The 24,911-nt window shown below is 39.4% G+C and overlaps 1 protein-coding gene across 2 annotated transcripts in view; it reads right to left on the reverse strand.

Annotated features, from left to right (window-relative positions):
* Positions 1-630: 630 nt before the first annotated feature.
* LOC148034973 (uncharacterized) overlaps positions 631-24,911 on the reverse strand; it is an 85,501-nt gene continuing 61,220 nt past the window's right edge. Inside the window, exons 12-14 of one of the 2 annotated variants that reach the window (XR_015691137.1) lie at positions 4,199-4,256; positions 3,694-3,892; positions 631-762 (exon numbers count right to left, since the gene is read on the reverse strand). Coding sequence is in view for 1 of the 2 variants with exons in the window: in XM_087679886.1 (XP_087536012.1) it covers positions 3,786-3,892; positions 4,199-4,256 (165 nt within the window). In the remaining variant the exon portion in view is untranslated. Of the gene's footprint in view, positions 763-3,529; positions 3,893-4,198; positions 4,257-24,911 lie in introns of those variants that run through there. The other variant, XM_087679886.1, reaches the window with a different exon arrangement.

The raw sequence follows: 24,911 nt of genomic DNA on the forward strand, positions 1-24,911 counted from the left end.
AATAATTACCAAACTTTCACTTAGTGTGCCCAACAACCCATCCCAAATTTGGATTACTTGCACCACCATGGTTTACATTAGAGGGCTTGGACCTTCTAATGTCTTTATGAAGAATAAATGGTAGGCCAGGAGCCAATGCCCACATAGCTATGCGTTGCATAAATTTTTTGTCATAAGATGTTGTAACACAAAGGTTAAATGCTATGATATTTTGGCTCTTTGAATTAATTGTATAGGTGGAGCCAACTACAAGGACATATGAGCAAAATATTTTATTAGATATAGCAAGGTTCGTCATAGACTCGAGTTCAAAAGCTAAGAGAGACACATCAAGAGAAGCAAGCAAGTTTTGTGAGACACTAAAACATCTAAAAAATGAGAGGCACACAAATGGAGAGAATGTATTACAAAGTTTCATGGATGTGCAACCATTTTGGCACACATGACAAGGAAAACAAATTGCAATTGCCTAAATAGTCCAAATTACTATGTGTTGCTAACAGGTAGAAGTCAATGATAGAGGTGACATCATGCATTGTAATAGTGCCATGCAGTATGTGCAACCATGTATCAACTTGCTATGACTACGATTTAAGTAACTACATCATGCTTGCACCATCCTACACAATATGCCACATGTAACTAGTAGTAAACTTGTACCACATGGACTAGAAGTACAAGATTGGTTGCCACATGTACAATTGACCATATATAACCTAACGTAGAGGGAAAAATAGTTGGATGATAAGCATACTCTTCAACCTGCATTATATAGAACAAAAATAATTAGTGTTAGAAACATAAGCCACAGTCACAAATTCAAAGATATTGTTGACATACTAGTTATGTCTCTATTCTTATACACACAATTTTTGTGACATGAACTTTTATTGCCAACTTATCAAATTGAATGTGTGTGTCTGTCCCATATACACAATTTCTAATATTAGTCTCCTACCAATTCTCGTACCATGAGTGATCACATCAACTAGATGGATATGTAAGAATTGATGAAGAATTGAAAGGGAAGGTATATAAGAGGACTTGGACAATGTTGGAGCAAACGTTTGACATTCAAAAACCTTATGGTGGATATGGAATAATCACCAAGGCCTTTATAGCAAGTTCTAATAGGGAAGGAAAGCCCAAAGCGAAGGGAAGGAAGAGGAGGGGAAGGAAACAAATTGTTGGAGAGGGAGTTTTTTCACCATGGGTGACAAGTTTACAACATCATAACCACCATACCTCATTAGCTCAACTTTTAAGGTGCCTTATATTTGAAATTTGGGAGGGACCATAGGTAAACTTGTAGGGTGTTTTATGTTTGAAATTTAGGGTTCAATATCCTTGTCGATGTTATTGCACAGCTATAGACTTGAGTATCTTCACTATCAAATATGTTTTGAGTGGAAGAGGAGGCTAATTAGAGAGCTTATCTATATAGGTTTACAAGAGGGTTGGTTATACATGCTCACAACCCTTTGCAACAAGGACAACCCCAAACATGTCTTTTCTTTGGCATATGCCAATTATGGACACTTGCGTCATATCAAGCTAACCATTAGCATCTAGTTGAGGGGTTACCAAATATTGGGGTATGTCCAGTAGCACCTCGTTTCAGTGGCATATGAGGCAAGTAACATAGGGAGCATTTCTTGCAAAAGGTTGCCCACATAGCTACTATTTAGCTTATCCACATGAGTTTATGTGGCCGCACACTCCATCTTTGGGCAAGGCTACATTCTTAACAACATCTAAAAATATGTTTGATAATCCTTTTGAAGGCCAGGTCATAGGCATTTCTAAACAGTGTGGTAGAAAGAAAATCCACTCATAGTCATGAAAATGAGAGCGGATCAAGGTCACCATGGAAATCGCCTCACCCCAAAATGAATGGTTCCCCTAAAATCCAACGTAGAGCGTGCCATAGCCCCATATTCTCGTTTTGTCCCTAACAATTCAAATCATTCTTCAATAATACATCAACACTCCACTCCAAAATGCCATCGGATACACAACATCATGGATACTTGTTGGACATAGAACCCACCACATATATCCCACCATACATATCCAAAATGGATCTCCTACTAGTGTTGTCCAAAGTCTTAAGCCCCCACAAGGCTTTTTTTGGCTGTAGCTTGTTAGTTGCTCATTTCAAGGCCTTCATATATGATGCTTATCTACAAGTTCCAAGGGAGAAGATTGGAAAGTTGGATACAAGTCCAAGCTTCATGACTTTGTTGGCTATGGTCAAGGCTATGGTCAAATCACCCAAGATTATCAACTCTATGAGCTAGCCTATACACAACCTTTTATTGACTTGGATGTGGTTTTCCTTGAGGATATCATCAAGTATACTACTGAGAGTCGAAAGCTGACTTGACATTGCTAACAATTTGGTGCTTGCTCACAAAGCACATTGTGATTTTGTACCATTCTATGCAAGAGAGGATGTTGGACGAAAGTTAAAGCTGATGCATTGTCTTATGATGGACAATTTTCTGGACATTCTTCACAAAGGCTCTCCATCAACTTAACTTCTTCCTCCTTGAGAGTTAAATCACACCCAAATTTTGAGAGTTAATGGTTATGCTTCTCTAGCTGTAAGCCATACATTGAGTCAATGCAGGACATCAGGAACATATCCAAACTTGGTCACTTAAATAAGTGGCTCCACTTTTGTCCATTTTAGTAAATGTCCTTGGCTTTGGCCCTACACATAATTTTGTGCCATTTAAGGTCATGTGTGAAATGGGAAAAAGGAAAAGGTTGCTGGCAAACTGGACGGGACACTAATGGGACAAAATCGCAATACATGGTGAAAGTTGTGGATGATGAATGTGAATGTAGTCCTTGACTGCACAGGCTTGGATAGGTCAATAGGTATTATAGGCATGCGAAATGGTAGGCTGCAGATCTGCAGAAAGAGACGAGGTTGGTTGTTTGAGACCAAGTTGTTGAGTCAAATGTACTACCATCCAGACAAAATGGGCAAAAATACACGGAGTTGATTGGAGATTGTGGCTAAATAGAGAAGAGTGGGATGAGGCGAGCCATGTTTTCTAGTGGTAGAGCAGCCAGCACCACACAAGTGCAAGTTTGATGCGTCAGGATAGATGTATGCTCAAAGTCTGCAAAGATCCTTGATGCTCAGTGTCCTAGCCATTCGTCATGCTTCCCACAGGAACTGTGTAGACAGCTCAAAACTCACCTTGAGCTATGAAAAATTTACAAGTCATATTCCGAAGTACCTTCATTATAAGCCCATTCTGTAATCACCTCATAAGGTGATTATGGCCTCTGAAAAGCTGTTACTGCTGGAAGTAATCATTACATGCAACCTGATCTATTTACCCTTTGAAAACCCCCCAAAACGAGAAAAATGTGTCCCAAGTGACCAAGTGAGCACAAGGGGCCAAATAGGTTTAAGAATAGATTTAATCTGTCTTACTAATCAAGCCACGTTGACATTTAACTCTTAATCAAGGTTAACCTGAATCACTTTCGATCATTGTCTTCACTTTTTGGCAGGACCAAACGTACGCAACAGAAGCGGTAAATATCTATATTCATGAAAATACACAAGATGAAGTTCAAGTAGCTGCTAGTTTTAACCAGCGTAATTTCTGCTTTTCTAAGAGCTATAATGTGAAGTAGACATTCACAAGAGAAAAGCTACAGACTATGTACCTGCTACAAAAATACTTTCTGAAGTATTGAACAAGTTATATAAATTCATCTATATCCCTGTGCTGTATTCTTCTGACGTGTACTTCGAGAGACTATTTTCTAGCTCTAGCCCTTTTCTTAGACAAGCACTCCTTAGCAGTTACACAAATCTGTTGCTGTAGTTTCTTTAGCCCAGCCTCCACAGGTGGCTTGAAATATCCTGCATATATAAAGAAAATTTAGGTGCAGCTGAGAACGACACATGCTAACTTGCAGCTCACAGACACTGCAAACATATTGTGATCATGAGTGCACTGACTGGCTGCCTGACATCTGGTCCAATTAAACAGTAGATACATCAAATGAACTTTTTAGTTTCACGTTTCTTTGAGACCCTTTTGCTTTTCAGTACAGGAACTAGCTTGAAAATGCACATTTATTGGTAGATGTATGCCTAATTCTATACATTTCTGTAGCAAAAACATGTGATATGTCAGCTGGAACACGGCCATTACTAGATAATTACCTGAGCCAGAATTGATAGTACCATTTGAACCATCTGAAATTGCTACGATTCCTCCATCCTGGCAAGGGCATAGAATAACATTGCCAAAAACATCAGTCGTGAGCAAAACATATCTAATAATGAATATGTGATTCATGTTGATACTTCTCTACTGGTGTACTTCACAATCCAAACATGCTTTGGCATAATATTAGCATAATAAAGAAACAAACAGGAACCTGTTTGACAAACCCTAGAGTTTTCTCCTGAGCATACAACTAGCATGTTGGAATGCGAACAGCCTCCACCATGGTGGGGTGAGGTCCCAAGAAACTGATAGTTCGGCAGGGGCTACAACTATCCCTTGCTGGATGTATTGAAATCCTTCTTCTATAGGAGCATAAGCTTACCCACTCCCAGGCCAACAGGGTGGAGAAGGTTCTTCCCAATGGTTCCCATAACTACCAGGAATATTGACGCCCATGGCAGGGGTGGAGTATACACCTCCATTGGCCCGAGTCTTCTATCCTATGTGCAAGACCATGGGGTAACTGTTGAAGGGAGAGTCTTATGGGCTCAGCTAGACATTGGAGATTTGTGCATTAGGATCCTTAATGTGAATTCACACATGGAGGTTTGCTCATGCATGGGCATTTGGATAGGGATTATGGCTGGGTTGCCAAAGGTAGACTCCTAGATAGTTGGAGGTGACTTCAACAATCTGAAGTCTAGGGCATGGCAAACGAGGAGAGAGAGGGCTAGTGAAACTAGCCTTCCTCCTTGGAAAGGGAAGTAATTACCTAATTAACCACAATTACAGAAGCACAAAATTCACATAAACTGAAAATGTAAATGTTACCACTTGTTCTTGGACATTGGACAAACTCTTGGCCCCAAAACTTGGCACCCCTTGTGATATTCCTTTAACTTGTATTGCAAATGGATGGAGCATAACTGAGACTCTTCAACCTCCACTAATCCAAGTGCCTCTTGTTGTCATAAATGACTAGCAAGCATTCAAAACAATTTGACCTTTGATTTTGCAAGGGGATTGACCTTCACTTGTGTTCCTTAGGGAATAGATTAGCCTTAATTTAATGTTGGCTGGCCAACCTCTTGAATCCTCCTAAAATACACAAATTTCAGCTTTGGGCATGCTTTCCAAGATGGCTATCAAACCCTAATTTTTGCTATAAAATTAGGATTTATAGTAGAGATTCATCCAAAGTCTCCACCTCCAATGGCTGGATTGCTCTCAAACTTGGAGTAAAGCTGAGAAATGACTGGAGAAAGAGAGTAGCTACTGAAGAGAGAGAAAATTCAAAGATTTATCATGAGAATTTAGTGAAATCTGGTTTTCTAGCCCCAAATGGATTCTCAAACAACTAAGAGCATCAACGGCTACCATCTTTAAAAGAAAGTGCATCAACCACGATCATCAACTTCCATTGGTCAAGAATATGCAACCATGTTCACCAAAATGCTCTCCATTGACTAAAAAATGGCCCCAAAAGTAGACGACAGCAGCAAAACCTCTCTTCCCAACAGCTCCGAAATGCAAAAACAATATTTTCTTCTCCCTTCAGTGCCATTTCAACTTCCAAACTTGCACAGGCAAGCTTTGCAAAGTTCTAGCCCTTCTAAGCTAAATTTCCAACATTATCCAGCCCATTAAATTAATTTTTAAAATACAAATTTTGAAAAGCAATTTAATGATTATTTATGTGCAAAAAAAAAAATCTAACCAACCAACTATGGAATTGGCAAGGCTAATTTATCAACCAAGTGATCTTGAGCACTCATTAGGCCGAAACAAGCATTAATTAATTAATTGATGCCAATTCCATAGTATCATCCGAGAGTAGGATTTAAATACCCAAAAAATGTTGGATAAGTGCCAATTAATGCAAATTTAAAGGGGAAATGGAAGCTTGATAGAAGCGGAAGCTGCAAATCCGACAATGATAGGTAGCTGTGAAAGATGGAAAATCAAATAACTTCAAAAGACCGACTCTCGCAGTGGTTGCAGATTTTTCATAAGTTTTTTGGGTGCCAGATCGAAGCAAGACAAGTTCTCAATCGTCCAAGACTTCAAGATGGATGCAAAAAACTTTTCAAACACGAAATTGAGCACGAGACCGAGGAACCGGAAGCTAGGCACTTGATAGGTCAAAATAAAGGCAAAGTTTAAGTGGGCATGGCCTTTGGGCCTTTGGAAGGCTAAAAGGCCCAAAAATTTAATGATTTGGTGGGAAGGGGGTGAGGGACAGTCTAAAAAAAACGGCGTGAGCAAGATACCCCCTCATGCCATGGTGATTGATGGAGAGGAGGGGTTGGGGCCGTAACACAAGCCACTACTCCAATCATACCAACATAATCCTTAAATATTTTGCTCCAATTCGCCGGTCTCAATGTGAGGAATGGCTGCCAGGATGTTGAGATGGAAATTCAATCTTTCTCTCGCCTCTCTCTCTTTCTCCTCCATGAGATCATTCATGCGCGTAAAAGAAGGAGAAGAACACGATGAAGAATGCTTGTTTGGTATGCACTGGATTGTTGCAAGATCTAGAGAATGCTAAGAATAGATATTCCATGCAATGTAGAGATCGATGACGGATCCAATGGCTGTCCACACATTCAATTTTCGTAACTCCAAGCATGCAATTTAATGATGTCTATTTTATGAAGGAAATTTACTTGTTTTTAACAATTTATGGTCCAAATGAAATGCATATGGTATAAAAATTTGTATGAGCCTTGTTTGACATGTCTTTGAGGGTTACAAGTAATAATATCAAAACCCATAATTAAATGTGACTGTTATTTATAATTAAAAGCCCAAAATGTGATATTTAAGTGAAAAAATAAGAGGTTTTTTCATTTCGGGTGGAAAAATCATGTTCTTATAGATTGAAATAAAAGATAATGATGAATGAATCAAAAAATTAAAAAATGACAGCAATTTATTAATAAATTAATAAAAATAAAATCAATTTTAGATGGAAAAAAATAGCTTTTATGCACCAAAACATTACAAATATGTTTGTGGATGTATGATGGATCTAAGGCATGATGTTTAGTCTCATCTTAGCTCCATTTCCATGTTATAGTGTGTGATTTATTACTTTTCGAACAAGAAAATGACATGGAAACATTCTCTACACCTATCAAGACAAGCATTTGGCATATAGAATGCGTTTATTTTAAAAGTTAAAGGATTCCGTAGCACAAGTATACTCGGAGTTGTCCCTATGCAATGCCACAGTACGCTAGTAGTATGAAATCATGGAAAAAATTGATCGTGCACATCCACGTTATTGACTTGATTAAATAAATTGTTTGTGCACTTGTGAGCATTCACCTTTGCATTGCATTCCATATACATGGAATCAAACAAGTATCAACTTATAGATTGTATAGCACTTGGTTGCCTAAATGTCGATCCACGTTAAGAGTAAGAAGTCCCAAACTGTAGAGTTAGTACGTTTGTTTCTTTGGGGACTAATAAAGTGAGAATACAAACTATCTTCTGGAACGATTGATAATAAGAGAGGACTATGTATCGTATGCGTTATATATTTGAACGGCGCATCTTGGGGCCAATCCCTGAGGTGTAGGAGAGCCGAAGTGGATTGCGGCAATCAATCGAGGGGTGCTCCTTGTGTATGTACTACGAGGTGCTAGACACTTATCTGTTTGGGTACTCCTTGTGAGAAGTTGGAAAGGGATTCGTTGGACTATAAACAATACAAACGCATGTATAAGTTAAATGAGTGTGTGTAGCATAGAAACAGGGAATGGCCTGTAGGAACGGCCTAATGCGTTCCAAACCCTCCAAGGAGGTGAAACGGCCAGGGAACGTTCCCTGCCGTTCCCCCTACTGTTTGGAACGGCCGTTCCCTATTTGGAACGGCCGTTCCAAGCCTGTTTACTGAAAATTGACATTTTTTCTTGTTTTTTTTTTTTAAACTTGGGTCATAGTCTTTCTACCACATATTCACCCATCTCCATTGTTTAATGTGCACACACTAATCTCTCTCTCTCTCTCTCTCTCTCTCTCTCTCTCTCTCTCTCTCTCTCTCTCTCTCTCTCTCTCTCTCTCTCGGGTTGAAGATTCAAAGTGTCAAGACAACCCACAATCTAATTAGGAGTCCATGCAAAGTTCAAATTTGATGTATTATCAACTCTTGCAAATCAGAATCAAATTTCAGCCGATCCTCAATTCCAAGGTATTCATCCATTTATATTGTCTAATTTCAAGGGAAATTGGGATAATTGGGGCAATTCAAGGCAATTTGGAGCTATGGGGGTAATCAAGTCAATGTTGGCACATTTGGGTCAATTTCATGCATTGACGGATATTGGGGCAATTAGAGGAACATTCTTTGGGGCAGTTTGGGTCATGCAGGGCATATTTGGGGCACTTAAGACATATACCGTTCCCCTCGTTCCCGTTCCCCGACCTTGGACGTCCCCCCCCGTTCCCGTTCCCGTTCCCCGTTCCAAGTAACTATGGTGTGTAGCCTCCATACACTCCTGGCCGCAAGGCCGTGGGGTGTTTTGGTTGAGCATAGAGATCCGGCTAAAGCCTTAGAGCAAGTGTCGAGCCCATTTCTGGTCCCGATAGGTGTTGCGTTTGCTCGGAGCCGCTAATACATGGCAGTGTTTAAATCTTGGTCGATAGGGACCAACTGATTAGTGTATATCAAAAGTCAATGAAATAGATTCAAAAAACCATCAAGCCGAGCTCTAGAAGCAAGAGAGAGTTGAAAGGGCTAGACGATGGGCTGAAATTATTAGGAAATATTATCCTCAACGGAGTAGTCTGATATCCCTACAAGGGAGAGATCTTAGCAACCCTAGTTCTAGGAGTAGTTCTATAAGAGGAGAAGGAAGCTCTAGTGCTTTCCCTCTCCTAATCGGTCAACCTACTTTGAGTGGGATAATAGTTCCAATAGTTCAAAGACTTGGTCGTCATCATGGCGCAATCCATTGCAATCCCAACAGGAAAGCCAGACTTGCCAACCTTAGGATTCCCTCCATCCATTTTGAATGGGTTAGCAAAGGAAGATACGAAGCTCCACATTAATGAGTTCCAAAAGTTAATGTTCAACTATCGAATCCAAGATGAGAGACATCTCATGATATTCTTTAATATGACTTTGAAAGGACGAGCGACAATATGGTATCACAGCCTAAAAGTTGGAACCATAACTACAATTGATCGATGTTTTGTGACCATCCGAAGAGAGTTTGCCCTTGAAAAAGGTGATTAGTGTTGGCTATGTATTCTTAATGTAACACATCAAAAACCTCATGAGAATGTTCGAGGATATGCCAAGAAACTAAAAGAAGTATTTCGTAAAGTGCAAACTTATATTCCCATTCCAGCTGTTGTTCAACTACAATACTTTTTGCATAGACTGGACTTTAATATCCAAGTGCAATTGAGCAGTGTTGCTCTTGATGACATTGATATTGCAATTACACGAGTAGAAGAGGTAGAGTCGCGATTACAAGCAACCTATGCCTCTAGGGTAAACCTAAATTCGAGTCTAGGGCTTGAAAATAATCTGATATTGACTGGTGAAAGTCAAGGAACACCCATGACCAATTTGAATGGAAGAGGAAGCATAATGCAAAGTATGCCTATGTTACTAGCTCCCTCTAATGTGACTATGCCAATAGCTAGTTAGATGGCTCTACTAAATAATGGAAGCCAAATGACAAATCCTAATGCCGTTTCAATCAATCAGCAGCAGCCGATCCCAACTAGTTAGACCAACTGAATGGCAAGTGGATGATTACGACCACGAGTCTAGTACGTCAAAATGATAATGAAACAGTACAAACAAATAGCCGTAGATGTTAATTTCCTAAAGAGAGTAAAACTTAATAAAAAGTTGATACCTTGAAGAGGGTGGTCCATCAAGATTCAATCGTAAGTGGTGTGGCGGTTAGCACTTTCCGAGAAACTGCCCTAATGTCAAATGTGACATATGTGGGAAGTCCAAAAAGAAGGATCGGTTCCTTTTAGTAAGGGAGTAAACAGCCAAGTCCAATAAACCGTCGAGCACAAGGGAATAATCTTCAGCGAGACGAAGGACCAAAAGAAATATTGCAACAAGGAAAAGTTACCAAAGAGGAGCTGCCTAGCCGTAGTGGTACCAACCTTATCGAAGCTGTGCGTGTTAACACCACTGAGACCAATTTGCGAGCCAGTACAAGAGGACAAAAGGCTAAAGAAGGTCTATGCTCAATCTGAAAGAAAGGAAGGACTACATGTCCTTGATCCAAGAATTACATGGCATCTTCGCCTGGAGTTATGATGAGTTGAGGGGTATTCCTCCCAACTTAGCTATGCATACCATTCCCTTGAAGGAAGGTAGCTGCCATGTGTGACAAAAAGTGACGCATATGCCTTTCAAGCTAAGGGATGGATTATGCTAGAGAAATTGTATAAGGTTGGTCTATTATTTCCTATACAACACACGGAGTAGGGTTCGATGATAGTTATCAAGAAAAAGAATAATAATCAAATCCAACTTTGCATAGATTTTAGGGAGCTCAATAAACAAACAATCAAGGATTACTATCTCTTGTCATTTATTGACCAGATTCTGGATCAATGGGCAAGTAGAGATATCTATTCATTCATAGACTTCTTTGCTGGATATAACCAAATGACTATTGCAAGAATAATAATCAAGTCCAGATTTGGGTAGATTTTAGGGAGCTCAATAAACAAACAATCAAGGATTACTATCTCCTGTCATTTATTGACCAGATTCTGGATCAGTTGGCGAGTAGAGATGTCTATTCATTCATAGATTGCTTTGTTGGATATAACCAAATGACTTTTGCAAAGAAAGACACGTTGAAAACAACATTTATTACCGTGTTCAAAACCTTTGCATATCATGTTATGGTATTTGGGTTATGCAATGCAGCGGGTTCTTGGCAACGTACAACTGATAAGACTTTTGGTGATATTTCCCCGAAGGAGTTGAAATTTTTTATTGATGATCTTGGAGCAGCCACCACAAGGAAGAGACAACTGGTTATTCTAAGAAAATCTTTTGAGTGTTGCAAGCAGTTTTGCATTGCTCTTAATCTAAGAAAGTGCATCTTTGGAATACCCTATGGATTGCTATTGGGCCGCGTGGTTAGCTTGATTGGTATTGCGACCGATCCTGAAAAGATAAAGATTATTGTCGCTATGAGTCCACCACATACTCCTAAATAAGTACATATCTTTCTGTCATCAATGGGATATTATCGAAAATTTATCAATGCACTAGCAAAGAGGACGTTGCCACTGACAAATCTATTGTCCTTTAACTATCGATTTGTTTAGAGTAACCCATGTCAAGTATCCTTTGAAGAGTAAAGTAGGAACTAGTGAAAGCGCTAGTCTTAAAAGCACCCAAAAGAGATGAGGTCTTTTATATATTTTCAACAACCACAATGCATAGTATCAGCTGCTGTTAAGCCCAGATTTGGGAGGAGAAGCGATATTATCCAATTGCATTTGCTAGTCGTAAATTGGGAATATCCAAGATTAATTATACTTATATGGAGAAGTTGTGCCTTGGGATGGTATTTGCAACAAAGAAATTCAAGTATTATATTCTCTATGAAAATTTGATATTTTATACGAAGGTAGAGAGATTGAGGCTATTGATGAAAAAGTTGTAGTCGCCTGACCCCCTAGCAAAGTGGTTAATCACTTTGCATCAGTTTGATTATGAAATCAAGAGTAAGCTACTAAAGTTGCAGAGCATCGTTGAATGTGTTGTGGATTTCGAGAAGCTAAAGAAAATTTTGGTTGAAGATAGTAACCTTGAGAATCTATTCAAAATTGATACGGCTTCCATTCCATCTTTGTATGCTGTCATAACGCACTATCTATCTGCAGAAGGGATTGAAGTAACTTTGTCAAAGGCTGAGAAAAGGAAAATTAAACAACAGGCTTTGAAATTTGCCTTGATTGCAAAAACATTATATCGGCAGGGGATTGATGTTTATCACTGATGTGTTATGCCTTATGAGGTTGTGTTTATCTTGGAAGAGTGTCATGCCTCTGCTTGCGGAGGACATTTTGTTGGACGATTGACTATACAAAAAGCTTTAAGAGCCGGATATTAGTGACCGTCCATTTTCCACGATACATTTGCATATGTCAAGAGATGTGATGTATATAAAAGACATGATAGCTATATGTGGCAGTGTGGCCGTATAATACGACCTTTAAGCGAGCTACAGGCCACACCCCATTTAAGTTAGTTTATGGTGAGGAGTGCACACTACCCCTAGAAATCGAGTTACTGACTATAAGATTTGCAATTAACCATTCTTTAGGGAGCGAAGATGCACTCTTTGAGCGCTTTATGACTTTAGCACACCTCAATGACCTCAAATTGCAGAGTTTGTTACATCAAGAGATAGCTAACCGTCAAATGAAGCAAGTTCATGATTTAAATGCAAAGAAGTATACCTTTAAGAAAGGACAATTGGTTTTATATTATGATGCACATAGGGAGTTGTTTCCCGAGAAACTAGAGCCTAAGTGAATGGTCCCTACAAAATAGTTAGAATCCAAAAAAATAAGTCCACAACATCACTAGCAAATTTGCAAAGAGTGGAGTTTAAAAACAAGGTTAATCTAAATAAGGTTAAACCTTATTATCTTTAGACATACTGATGAGATAACTGTCTTGCAGGGTAATGCTGCACAGATTTGAAACCTACAAGAGAGGCTGAAAGTCGGTTGATGAAGCGGCTAATTCCCTACTTTGAAGGCCCGTACTTGAAACAGAGATATCATCACGAAAGACTTATTTGATGGAGCAAAGGTTATAAAGTGATTGAGCAAGAGGATGGTACATTTCTTTGGGAGATCAAAGTCTTTTGCCATCGCTACTTAAGGATCTTGACGAGTATCCTTATTGGATTTAATGAAAAAGATGAAATAGAGCCTTTGGTTCATCCTCTGAATGTGCTGAATTTTGACTATCATAGTTACGAATAAATGAGCCAATGATGGCCAGATATGTGAACTGTTTATGGACATACACATTATATTTTGATGGAGCATCCAAGGGTCCCGATAAGAAAAGGAGTATTGGGATAGTCATTGGAGATCCTCTGTTGAAACATGGATCTAGGATATGGCAACGCGGAAGTTATGGAGGTTGAAAGATGAAGACCAAACTCATGAAGACATAGATAAAGACAAGACCAACTGTCATCCAACTGAATTAGGTTCCAAGATTAAGACTTGGACTCATAAACACAATCTTGCGTATGGACAATGACACAAACACTTTACTAGAAAGAAAAGAGTACTATCATTACATTGAAGAAAGAAACCAAGTACAATACTTTATAGGAAAGTCTAGGCAGCACATCCTCCTATTGTACTTATGGGATTCTTGTCTTGAGCTCTAACTGCTCCATCTAAAGAGACTGAAGTAAGTGTGATTGCAAACATCTCAACATCCTCAACGTAGAATCACGATGAAATTAGCTACCTACCTTGAGGCAAGATTTACTAATAATATGGTGGAATAAAAAGCCCTAATCGTGGGATTGAATATTGCTAAGAAAGGTGGTTTCGCCAGTTACTAGTAAAAGGGGATTTCCAATTGGTTTTGAATCAATTGAATGGGATGTATACAGTACGGAATCCCATCCTTCATATGTATTACCGTGTTGCTATGAACCTGACTGACAAGTTTGAGAGAGTGTCTCTTCAACTAGTTTTACGATATTGGAATCAGTTTGCCAATTCATTAGCAAATTATACTTATGAAGAAGATCTATTTTTCAACTGTGGTCCTTGTTTAGATCTCTCCATTGATAATGAGATAGGACCTAATCGATTATGGGAACTTTTATCAAAACATACTTTATATGGCAAGCAATGGTTAGTATGGGTAATGTAAAGAGTAGCCAAGGCCGATTTACCATTATTATTCTAGACCCATAGAGTGGTCAAACAACATTTTATAATACACCTCTTACTGTATATGCACGAGGTGTGGGTCATAATCTGATGCATCTAGTTTAGGGCTAGAAACCCTTTTTTCTCTTTGAAATGGAACTCTTGTTTTATGTTAATACTACTCCAAGAAGGATTGTGTATAAGTTGTATTGGGTTTTTACTTTAGGCCAAGAGAGCCAGATTGTTTGTTGTGAAATGTCATATTGCATTAGGTGGCCAAGAGAGCCATGTATCTGTTTAGTGCAAATGCGGAGGGCCAGCTCGTTTGTTGTGAAATGTCATATTACATTAGGCGTCCAAGAGAGCCATTTATCTATTTGGTGCAGATGCAGCTAATGTTTTCTTGTTTTAGTATTGTACCAAACAAGTCTGATAGAGTGCTTGGAGCGAGCCTCTTGCTATGCCGACACATCTCGTCACCTAGTCCAAGTGATCTCCTTCCTTTATGAGTTCTTTCCCCTTATGATGAATGGTTATGTGTATGTGGAGATTTTTCTTTCTTTTGTTGGAAATTGGCGATGAATGCATGAAGTCTCAAAGTTTAGGTTATGTATGTCTGGGGAGATTCAAGCAATTGTCTGCCTCCTGTGAAGACATTGTCAAGCACTCTAAGAACTAGTTTAGAAGGTAATCCAAGTCATCATGTTCTACTAGCTTGCTAGGCAAGTTGGTTCTAAGAGTTTCTGTTAGTTGTGAAGCAACTAGAAAAACCCACCAAATTAAAAAATAGAGAAGAAATAATGCATATATTTGAAGACTATAGTATACGAAGGTGTGTAAAAGGGGATTCTAATCCCTAAACGAAAGAAAAAAAAATAAAATGAAAGAAAAATCAAAGAGCAAATAATCATCACCTTATGAAGCCATGGTAGGTTCTTGGGGACGAGTCTATACCTTGTCATCCTAGGGGTGATACCTAGCCAAAATAAATAAATAAGGATGATTTGAGCAAAAGGGAAAAGGAATTTAGTATCGCCTTGCAAGAGCTTGGTAAATTCTTGAATACCGAGATAGGACCGGAGTCCGATACCTTGTTCTTCTTCAATTACTACGAGCCCTTGCCTGGTAGGAGTTCTTCGTCCAATTATCCTAACGTAGATAGGTAGTTTAGACCACCACGAAGGATGACTTCTTCGGTAGTTCTTTTCAGCTTGTCTCAGTTGGAGCAATTGGTCAGCGACTAGCTTTAGATCTCTATTAGATTACACTTGGCCTATCCCTTGTGGGTTTCATGCCTTGATTTTGTCAGAGGGTAGAGTGAGAGCTGTTTATGTGCATTATTATGTATTCTACTTTGTAGCAGCTTGATGCTCTTGATAGTTGTTTTATGTGCAGATCAATTCGTGGATTCAATAGGCTAAGTCGCCCTATCTTATCGTCGCCAATACAAGATTTAAATACCCAAAAAATGCCGGGTAAGTATCGAATGATGCAAATTCAAAGCGAAAAAGAAAGCTCGACGGAAGCAAAAGACATGGATCTAACAACTTTAAGTAGCCGTGGAAGATGAGAATTCAAATTACTTCAAAAAATTGACTCTCGCAGTGGTTGCGGATTTTTCATAATTTTTCCGAGTACTGGATCGAAGCAAAAAGTTCCTGATCGTTCAAGACTTCAAGACGGACGCATAAAATTTACCAAACATGAAATTGAGCATCGAATGGAGAAGGAACTAGAGATTGGGCACTTGATAAGTCAAAATAATAGCAAAGTTTGAGTGGGCATGATCTTGGGCCTTTGCGGGCCTAAAAGGCCCAAAAATTTAACGATTGGGGAAGGGGAGGGACCATTTAAAAAAAACGGTGTAAGCAAGAAACGACGCCTCCTCATGCCATGGCAATTGATAGAGACGATGAATTGGGATTGTAACACAAGCCACTACATAGATCATACCAACATAATCCTTCAATTTTTCGCTCCGATTTGCCAGTCTCTGCGCAAGGAATGGCTGCCCGAATATAGAGATGGAAATTTAATCTCTCTCTCTCTCTCTCTCTCTCTCTCTCTCTCTCTCTCTCTCTCTCTCTCTCTCTCTCTCTCTTTTCCAAGAGATCGTTCATGCGGGTGAAACAAGAAGAAAAACGGAATGAAAAATGCTTGTCCGACATGCACCGGATTGTTACAAGATCAAGAGGATACTGAGAATCGATGTTCTGTGCTATGCAGAGATTGATGATGGGTCCAATGACTGTCCACGCATTCAATTTCCGTAACCTGAAACATGCAATTTAACAATATGCCTATTTTATGAAGAAAATTTGTTTGTTTTTAACAATTTATGGTCCAAATGAAATCCATATGGTATAAAATTTTATGTAAGCCTTGTTTGACATGTCTTTGAGGACTACAAGTAATAATATGCAAAACCCATAATTAAATATGGCCGTTATTAAAAATTAAATGACCGAAATGCAATATTTAAGTTAAAAAATAAGAGGTTTTTTCATTTCGAGTGGAAAAATCATGTTCTTATGAATTGAAATAAAAGATAATGATGAATCTCAATAATCTTAACCAAGTTGAATCAAAAAATCAAAAAATAACAACAATTTATTAATAAATAAATCAAGAAAAATAAAAGTTGATTTTAAATGGAAAAAATAGTTTTTATGCACCAAAAATTTACAAATATGTTTGTGGATGTATGACGGGTCTAAGGCATGAGGTTTAGCCTCAACTTAGCTCCATTTTCATGTTATAGTGCATGATTTATTGCTTTTCGAATAAGAAAATGACATGGAAATATTCTCTATACCTATCATTGCAAGCGTAACATTAAATGGTAGGGAGAGAGGGGGACATAAAAGTACAAATTGTGGTTTTAAATCTGATTTATCCGTTGCATTTCGCATATAGGATGCATTTATTTTAAAAGTCAAAGGGTTCAATAGCACGAGTATACTCAGTGTTGTCCCTATGCAGCGCCGCAAGTACGCTAGTAGTATGAAATCATGAAAAAAATTGATTGTACACATCCATGTTGCTAACTTGATTAAATAAATTATTTGTGCTCTTGTGGACATTCACATTTACATTGCATTTCATACACATGGTATCAAACGAGTATCAACTCTTGGATTGCATAGCACTTGGTTGCCTAAATGTCAACCCATGTTGAGAGTGTGAGAAGTCCGAAGCTGTAAGGTTAGTACGTTCGTTTCTTTGGAGACTAATAAAGAGAGAACTATGTATTGTATGCGTTATATGTTTGAACGGTGCATCTTGGGGCCAATCCCTGAGGTGTAGAAGAGCCAAAGTGGATCGCAACAATCAGTCAAGGGGTGCTCCTTGTGTATATACTACGAGGTGCTAGACACCAATCTGTTTGGGTACTCCCTATGAGGAGTTGGAAGGGATTTGTTAGACTATAAACGGTACAAAGGCATGTATAAATTAGATCAGTGTGTATAACCTCCATATGCTCCTGACCGCAAGGTTATGGGGTGTTTTGGTTGAGCATAGAGACCCAACTAGAGCCTTAAAGCCAATGTCAAGCCTATTTTTGATCCCGACATCACCATTGATACTAATGGCTAATTAAATGTTCCAGGCCATGTTCTGACACATTGTACCACCTAGTATCTGCTAGGCATTACTAATTACAACTTTTGCCTTTGGCACCAATTGATATCTCGAAGTCTTAGATCCCACACTAAAATAATTGATATGTACCTCACATATGCAAGATACATTTACAAACGTTAGCACATTTGATTAACTTTTTGATCAAATGCTAAGCAAAGCAATAAAATTTCACATCCTCGTGATAGACTATCCCCTTGAAATCCTTGCATTCGTCCTCGATTGCATTGCAACGTGCCAAAGTGAAACATATTGCACTAGGATTTCCCAAAAGACATCATAGCTAAAACAACATTGGCCACTGCTGCTTAACCATGCTAATGCTAAACACTTGCTGAAAATTTTCAACTAGCATAAATAAAATGTAAGACTCATAAAGAATCAAATACAACTGCTAAAAACCCATAGAATGCATTTTCCATTATAACATATCTAAACTATTTTGACTAAACATCCATAGCAAAGCATAAATTGAGCATAGATCATGGTTGACCTCTTAATTTCATAAAACATGTTGTTCAACAAAAATCAAAATTGCCATGAAATATAGAGCTTCAAAAAACTAGCTAAATACCATTGAAAATTGATGATCGTCCATGAAGACCAGCAATCAATAATCAATCTTTAATGATCACAAACTAATGCAAACTAATGTGTACCGATGCAAATGTATAGTTTCAAAGCTACACTGAAAACCATATCCATGTGCATACCAATTGTAGTGTATACTGAATAGTGACCTCATGGTAGATATATTGTTGACATTGTAGCTTAGATGCATGTTGAATACATCCAAATGAAAGTAACGTAAGAGATTATTTTGTAAGAAAATGTGGCACTAAGTGGTAGTTGAACCTAACTAAGCCTGATCCAAAATCAGCTCTAATTGAAAAGCCTCTGAGGTAAAGTTACAACAATTGAGGATGATCTACCAAGTCATTCTCTTTCATCCACTTAGCATCCATTGGCAAATAGTTCTAAAACTTCACCAAATACCTTCTAGAAACTTTATCTCTGATCTTTCTCTCTTTATGTGTTAAAATTTGCATAAGTACCAAAATCTCATGCACCTCTTGAAACTCTATTTGAATTTCAACAAATACATCCTTAGGCATATCACCATGAAAAGGCCTCAACAAGCTCACATGAAAGGCATTGTGCGTCCATCAATGCGGAGGCAATTCCAACCTATAAGCAACATCCTTTGTTCTCTTCAACACCTTCATAATATCTCATACTTAGCTTTGGATAAAATCTCTCTCTACCTTTCATCTTTTTCAAAATTGCCTTTTCAAAGCACAACACATCATTGTCCTCTACAAATTGCAAAGCATATCTATGGCGATCAGTTACTTTCTTTTGCTTCTCTTGAGACCACTGAAGAGCATACTTAACCTTTGCATAGAATGCATCCATGTTTTCTACATATTGATCAACCTCAAAGATCTTGTTCTTTCTGTGCAAAATACGGAGCACTTTCTTACCACCTTCCACAACCTCAAATGGAGCTTTGCCAGTGACTTATGCTCAAATAGATGGCATGCTAAGAGACAAGCACTGCAGAATTGGCCTCTTCTAATTGACCATATATTTGCGGATGAAAGGGTGAAGAGCCCCTTCCAAAACCAACTAATCATCCAAGAATCTCAATCACTAACGATAGACTCTAGCAAGTCATGATAGTTAAACACGTGTTGCAAAAATAAGCGTACCACATGATCAGCTTTTATCTTCCTCCTTAACAAAATGAAATGCGCTTTTTCCTATTATACTCCACTTTTTGACATACCATGCATCTCTTGACAAATTGCTCAACATCATGTCTCACAAAAAGCCAATTAAAAAAATATTCCAATGTTCTAACTGTAGCATCAATCCCTCAATGTTCTAAATAAGGAGGAGCATGGCTCTCAGTAATCACTTTAGGCCTCTATTGCTTTATGACACAAAAGTCGTCAATGCATAAGTGCTCATGCCTCTACCATTGCAAAGCTAATCATAAATATTCGCCAAGTTTGAATTGGTAGCATATTAATCTTTCATGGCATCCTTCTCAATGTGATATAGTGTCACAAGGACATGAAATTTTGAGATGCTTTAATCTTGTTGATAACACTTGATTAAGTTATTAATCAAATCTGCAAAGTTGTTAAGCACATGTGATGCACATGGCAATTATTTCATGGTAACAAGCCAAGGGCTCGAAGGATATAATAGGTTTCAAAGCCAAATATCATGATAAGTTATATCGATTGGGTTTTGGTAGTCTGATGTCAGTTTTGATACCGTGATAGTTGTTTGGCCAATAAACATCACAGGTAACACTAGGGACTAGCATTAATTAATTAATTAATGTCAATCTAAGAGTCAACAGAGGTTGCGGACCACTCTAGGTTGTTGAGCTAAAATATGCATTATTTGCTGATTAGCCTCTTAAACAACCCCAAAATACAATAAAAATGCTCTTTTAAAGTAAAAACCCTAAAATGGAGAGCGGTTCGAGAGAGTTCAGTGGAAACCCTAAAACAAGGAGCGGTTTGAGAGAGTTCAGTGGACATCTATAAATAGACAGGCTGCCTCCATTCAGCCTCATTCCATCTGTGCAAGTTTCTCACTCCACGTGCAGATTTCAGCCATCAGCCTCCTCCCACATGGCTGTCCAGCCCTCGATACTGCTGCCACTCCATCCGTGTTTGCTCCTGCTGCTGACAACTTTATCCATACTGAGGTCAGCTGCTGGCGACATCACCATCTGCTACAACCTGATCATCCAATCATCGCCAGTCATATCAGTCACTGTTTCAGCCCGCTGTTTACAGCAGACTCCGTTTGCTACCATTCACTATTCAGCACTCCTACACTCCGACTGGTGGTCACAGACTTGGGATCCATCTCCGGTGGACATCACACTCCGACATTGCTTTGCCGTTGAGCACACTATACACTCTTACATTCATTTACAACATTCATTCACTTCAAAGTTGTGTTTTCTCTCTCCTTTCTTCTCTTTGTGTTTAAGTTTCTGTGTTTGAGTTTTGAGTTTTGTGTTTAGGGTTTGAGTTTTGAGTTTTTATGTTTAGGGTTTGAGTTTTGCCCTCTATGTCTGTGTTTGTCTCTTTGTGTTTCTGTCGTGATTGTACACTCTATGTGTCCTCAGTGCAAACCCTAGCAGTTTTCTTCACATGGTATCAAAGCCGGTGCTCTTGTAAAGAGTATCCTGCGGATATTGTGGAGAGTTAGTCTTTGTGCGAGGCACACAATACGACTCGTAACCGAATCACAATGTCCCAAAAACCTTCTTCTCCAGTTCCTATGATGTCTTATCAAGCTTCTCCATCATTGGAGGCCTTGAGACGGCATTATGGACTCAGTGAGGACGACACTCCACCTTCAACAGATTTCACTAACATGGCAGAGGACTTTGAGGAGTACTATCGCAACAAGTACAGTGATGTTTACACCCTCCTACCAGTTTTGCTACCACATTCGGACCCATTGGTGAGGCTGGCCACCTCTCCGATCATGGAGGACATACGGCATTCGGAACGTCTGGCGATCCATCTTTATCATCTCAGCCAGGTCCGATGTCAGGTTTGTACAATTCTTTTGTGTTGCATGAATCAAAACCCTCGCATGTTTTTTCTTTTGAGCTACAGGATCCAGAAGGCTTTGCGTATGTGAACTTCAATAGAGGGGGCTCACGAAGCAATCGAAATTCAAGTATATCTACAGCTTCTGTTTCATTTGAGCATGTCACACACACTTCTCACTTCCCTCCTATCCCATTCTCTTAAATATCACACCTTGATCACCTCTTATCATCTTTCCATAACCTTGGATTACACTCCACATCTGCATCACACACCCTAGGGGTTGGATCTTCCATCTCCCCTCCTAGCACCTTTTCCTTCACCCCATTCTCTACCTCTTTGCACCATGGTACTTCGTTAGGGGGAATGCCACCCTTTAACACAATGCCTCTCACCTTTCAGCAAATGAGCACACCCATAACTCCTGGGTCGACTGTGATGGGCATCCCCCTCACTATTCCCAGCTTCACATCTCCCATGACCACTCACGCGGAGGGGTTTCCATCCTTAGCTTATGATATGTCTTCACAATTTCTTGGGGTTACACCTACGCAAGGATTCCCCTCTTCTGATTCCTATGTTCCCATCCCACCTCCTTGGGTTCCTCGCTACCATACCCATGCCTAGTCAACCCATCCCTACCTATGGATCCACCTTGCACACTACTCGCATGCCTGGTGGGCACTTTAAGGCCCATTCCCAAGTGTACTCCACTCCCCCATCCTACCCACACTACATTCTTTCACACTATCCATCTCTGAGCACTACCACACCTATTGCAAAGGCGCACAATTTTTTTTTCTCTATAACTATCGCTATTAGCGTTGCAAATTTAGTGCACGCGTCACTATTAGCATCGCAGTTTGCATCGCAAATCATCGCTATTTGCATCACTATCAGCGTCGCAAATACAACGCTGATAGCGGCGATTATAGCGACAATTCTATGGCATCACTAATACCGACGTTTTTAATGACGATGGGGACAAATTTTTTTATGAATATTTTCGTCACTTTGAACATCGGTATGAGACCTGTATCTTGTAGCGAGTGCTAATCGTGATTCTTCTTCAAATTTGTTCACGGGGACGCTTCACACTTAAGCGTGAGAGGAATGATGACCGGGAAATCAGTGCAAATAAAGGCACCAAAATGTGCTCACATGGAAATAATTTTTTGTAAAATGACTCATTGAAAATGTACCTCTTAGCAAAAAAATTCAAATATGAATCAATGTAACAATGTGGGTCCTTAGGCTCACATCTTAAAATATGGAAAGGAAAAGAAATGCCGTCCGCGCGACCATGCTGCACTATATATTTTGTACTGTACATTGAAACACTCAAATTAGATGTCGCATATAAAATTTAGATACGACATATTCTAAACCCCTTATCACCTTTGGACTACATTCCCTTGAGAATTCCCACTCCTCCATTGAGACATCTGTCCCTTCGCTGGATGCTGCGGTCAAGGCTCCATGCAACCATCGTGTTGACATAAACCGCGGCATCTCCTCCATGCCTTCGGGATATCGAATCGGTCGATGACACATACTGCGTCGGAATTCAGCTCAGGCTTCCTCTCGATCTTGCCTTGCAATCTGGTACTTGGCGAGCGTCAATTACCTTTTGTCTCATTCCAAAAATAAGGGTCTCTTAGACCTTAGCCAAAATGTATGCAACCCAATTTTTATAATATCAAGAAAGGAAAAGGAAGAGGCTTGTCGCGTGATTTGAGAAGGTAGGAGGTTGAGATGGTTAAAACCTCTCTCTTCCTTTATCTTCTCCTCTGACGCTTCATTTCTTCTCCTCCCATTTTGGCACAACAATTGCCTTCTTGTTCTTGCTTCTTTCTCTTGTGCTTCATTGCCTATCTAATGGAGAGTGGAGAAGAGGAAAAGGATGAGGATGGTTTGGAATTTTCAATCTCTTGTGTGCCTCTTTCTTGTGTGCTTTGGAGCAATGGTAATTGGTGAAGAAGAGGGTTTTCTTGCAGGTTTTCATAGCCAACAAATGTATTTGCAATCTCTCTTGGCCGGTTCGTGGTTCTCATGGTGTTGTGGCAGGGTGTTGTTCATCCAGTGATACATAGGTCTAGCAAGGTCATATTTCTTTTTTAAAAATTTAGTTTTGAAGGTTATGAAGCTTACTTTCATGCTTATATTGCCACTTGTTTTGAGGATGCTATTGATCATATTCATTGGGATATAACAATGGATCAAGAGATGGATGTAATAGAAGCCAATAAGATTTGGGATCTAGTAGCATTGCCTAAGGGAAAGAAAGCTACTGGTTGTAAGTGGGTCTACAAAATTAAGCATAATGTAAATGGTTCTATTAGCATGTATAAAGCTAGAATGGTTGCAAAAGGCTATGCTCAAACATATTCATTGGGATATAACAATGGATCAAGAGATGGATGTAATAGAAGCCAATAAGATTTGGGATCTAGTAGCATTGCCTAAGGGAAAAAAAGCTACTGGTTGTAAGTGGGTCTACAAAATTAAGCATAATGTAAATGGTTCTATTAGCATGTATAAAGCTAGAATGGTTGCAAAAGGCTATGCTCAAACATATGGCATAGATTATGAAGAGACATTTATTTCAGTTGCTAGGATGGAAATTGCTAGATGCCAAGAATGCCTTCACGGATAAGACCCATTTTAACGTGTCAAATTTCACCACTTGGTCTAATTTCATGCAACAAGTGCTTGAGTCTCAAGGTCTTTGGGACCTCGTCATTGGTCTAGATCCTATGCCAGATCCTCGACTAGCTCACCATGATTACATCCATCAATGGAGAGCCCGCAATGCCACAACCAATGTTGAGTTGATGCAGGGATTGCTTCCTGAGTTTCACTCTCAGTTGCAGCACTTCTCGCTCGTGTTAAGTGTTGGAGTCACCTTCTCGAGTGCTGTGCGGCTCGTGATCGTACTCAATGCATCAATCTCGACTTTGAGCTTCAAGAGTTCTCTATTAAGAAGGGGATGATTTGAAAGTCAAGCTGGCTGAATATAGGCGGTTACTTGCTGAGTTCACCACTACTGGCTCTCTAAATTCAGATGACAATGAGGTTACATTCTTCTTGAATAAGTTGCCCGAAAAATACTTCAATTTCATTCAACACATCATCTCCCAACCTCGATTGCCAACCTTCTACGAGTTTAAGTGTCAATTCTTGCGTTACGCAAGGCTGCATGATCGAGTCCATAAGAAATCCTCATCACAGCCTTATTCAGAGCAGATGGGATTGGTTGCCTCTTCTTCGGGAGGAAAAACCACCAGTGGCAAGAACTCGCTAGATACGAAAACAAGCCAATCAAAGGGTGACTCCTCTTCCTCAAATGGAACCAAAGAATCTAGACCTATCTCGCAACAACTCCCTAAGAAAAACCGGTTTTGCACACATTGCCAACGAGCAGGCCATGTGGACAAGGAGTGTCACTCAAAGACCCAAGGTCTTCCACCTAAAAAGCCTCACCAGACCGCTGTGACTACACAGTCTAGTGGGGCTACGCCTTCCGCTACTGCTTCATCTACTCCTTCAACACCCG

The sequence above is a fragment of the Lygodium microphyllum genome, chromosome 6 (assembly GCF_053477565.2).
Source record: "Lygodium microphyllum isolate KBCC chromosome 6, Lygodium_microphyllum_v1.1.10, whole genome shotgun sequence".
Classification (NCBI taxonomy): Eukaryota; Viridiplantae; Streptophyta; class Polypodiopsida; order Schizaeales; family Lygodiaceae; genus Lygodium; species Lygodium microphyllum.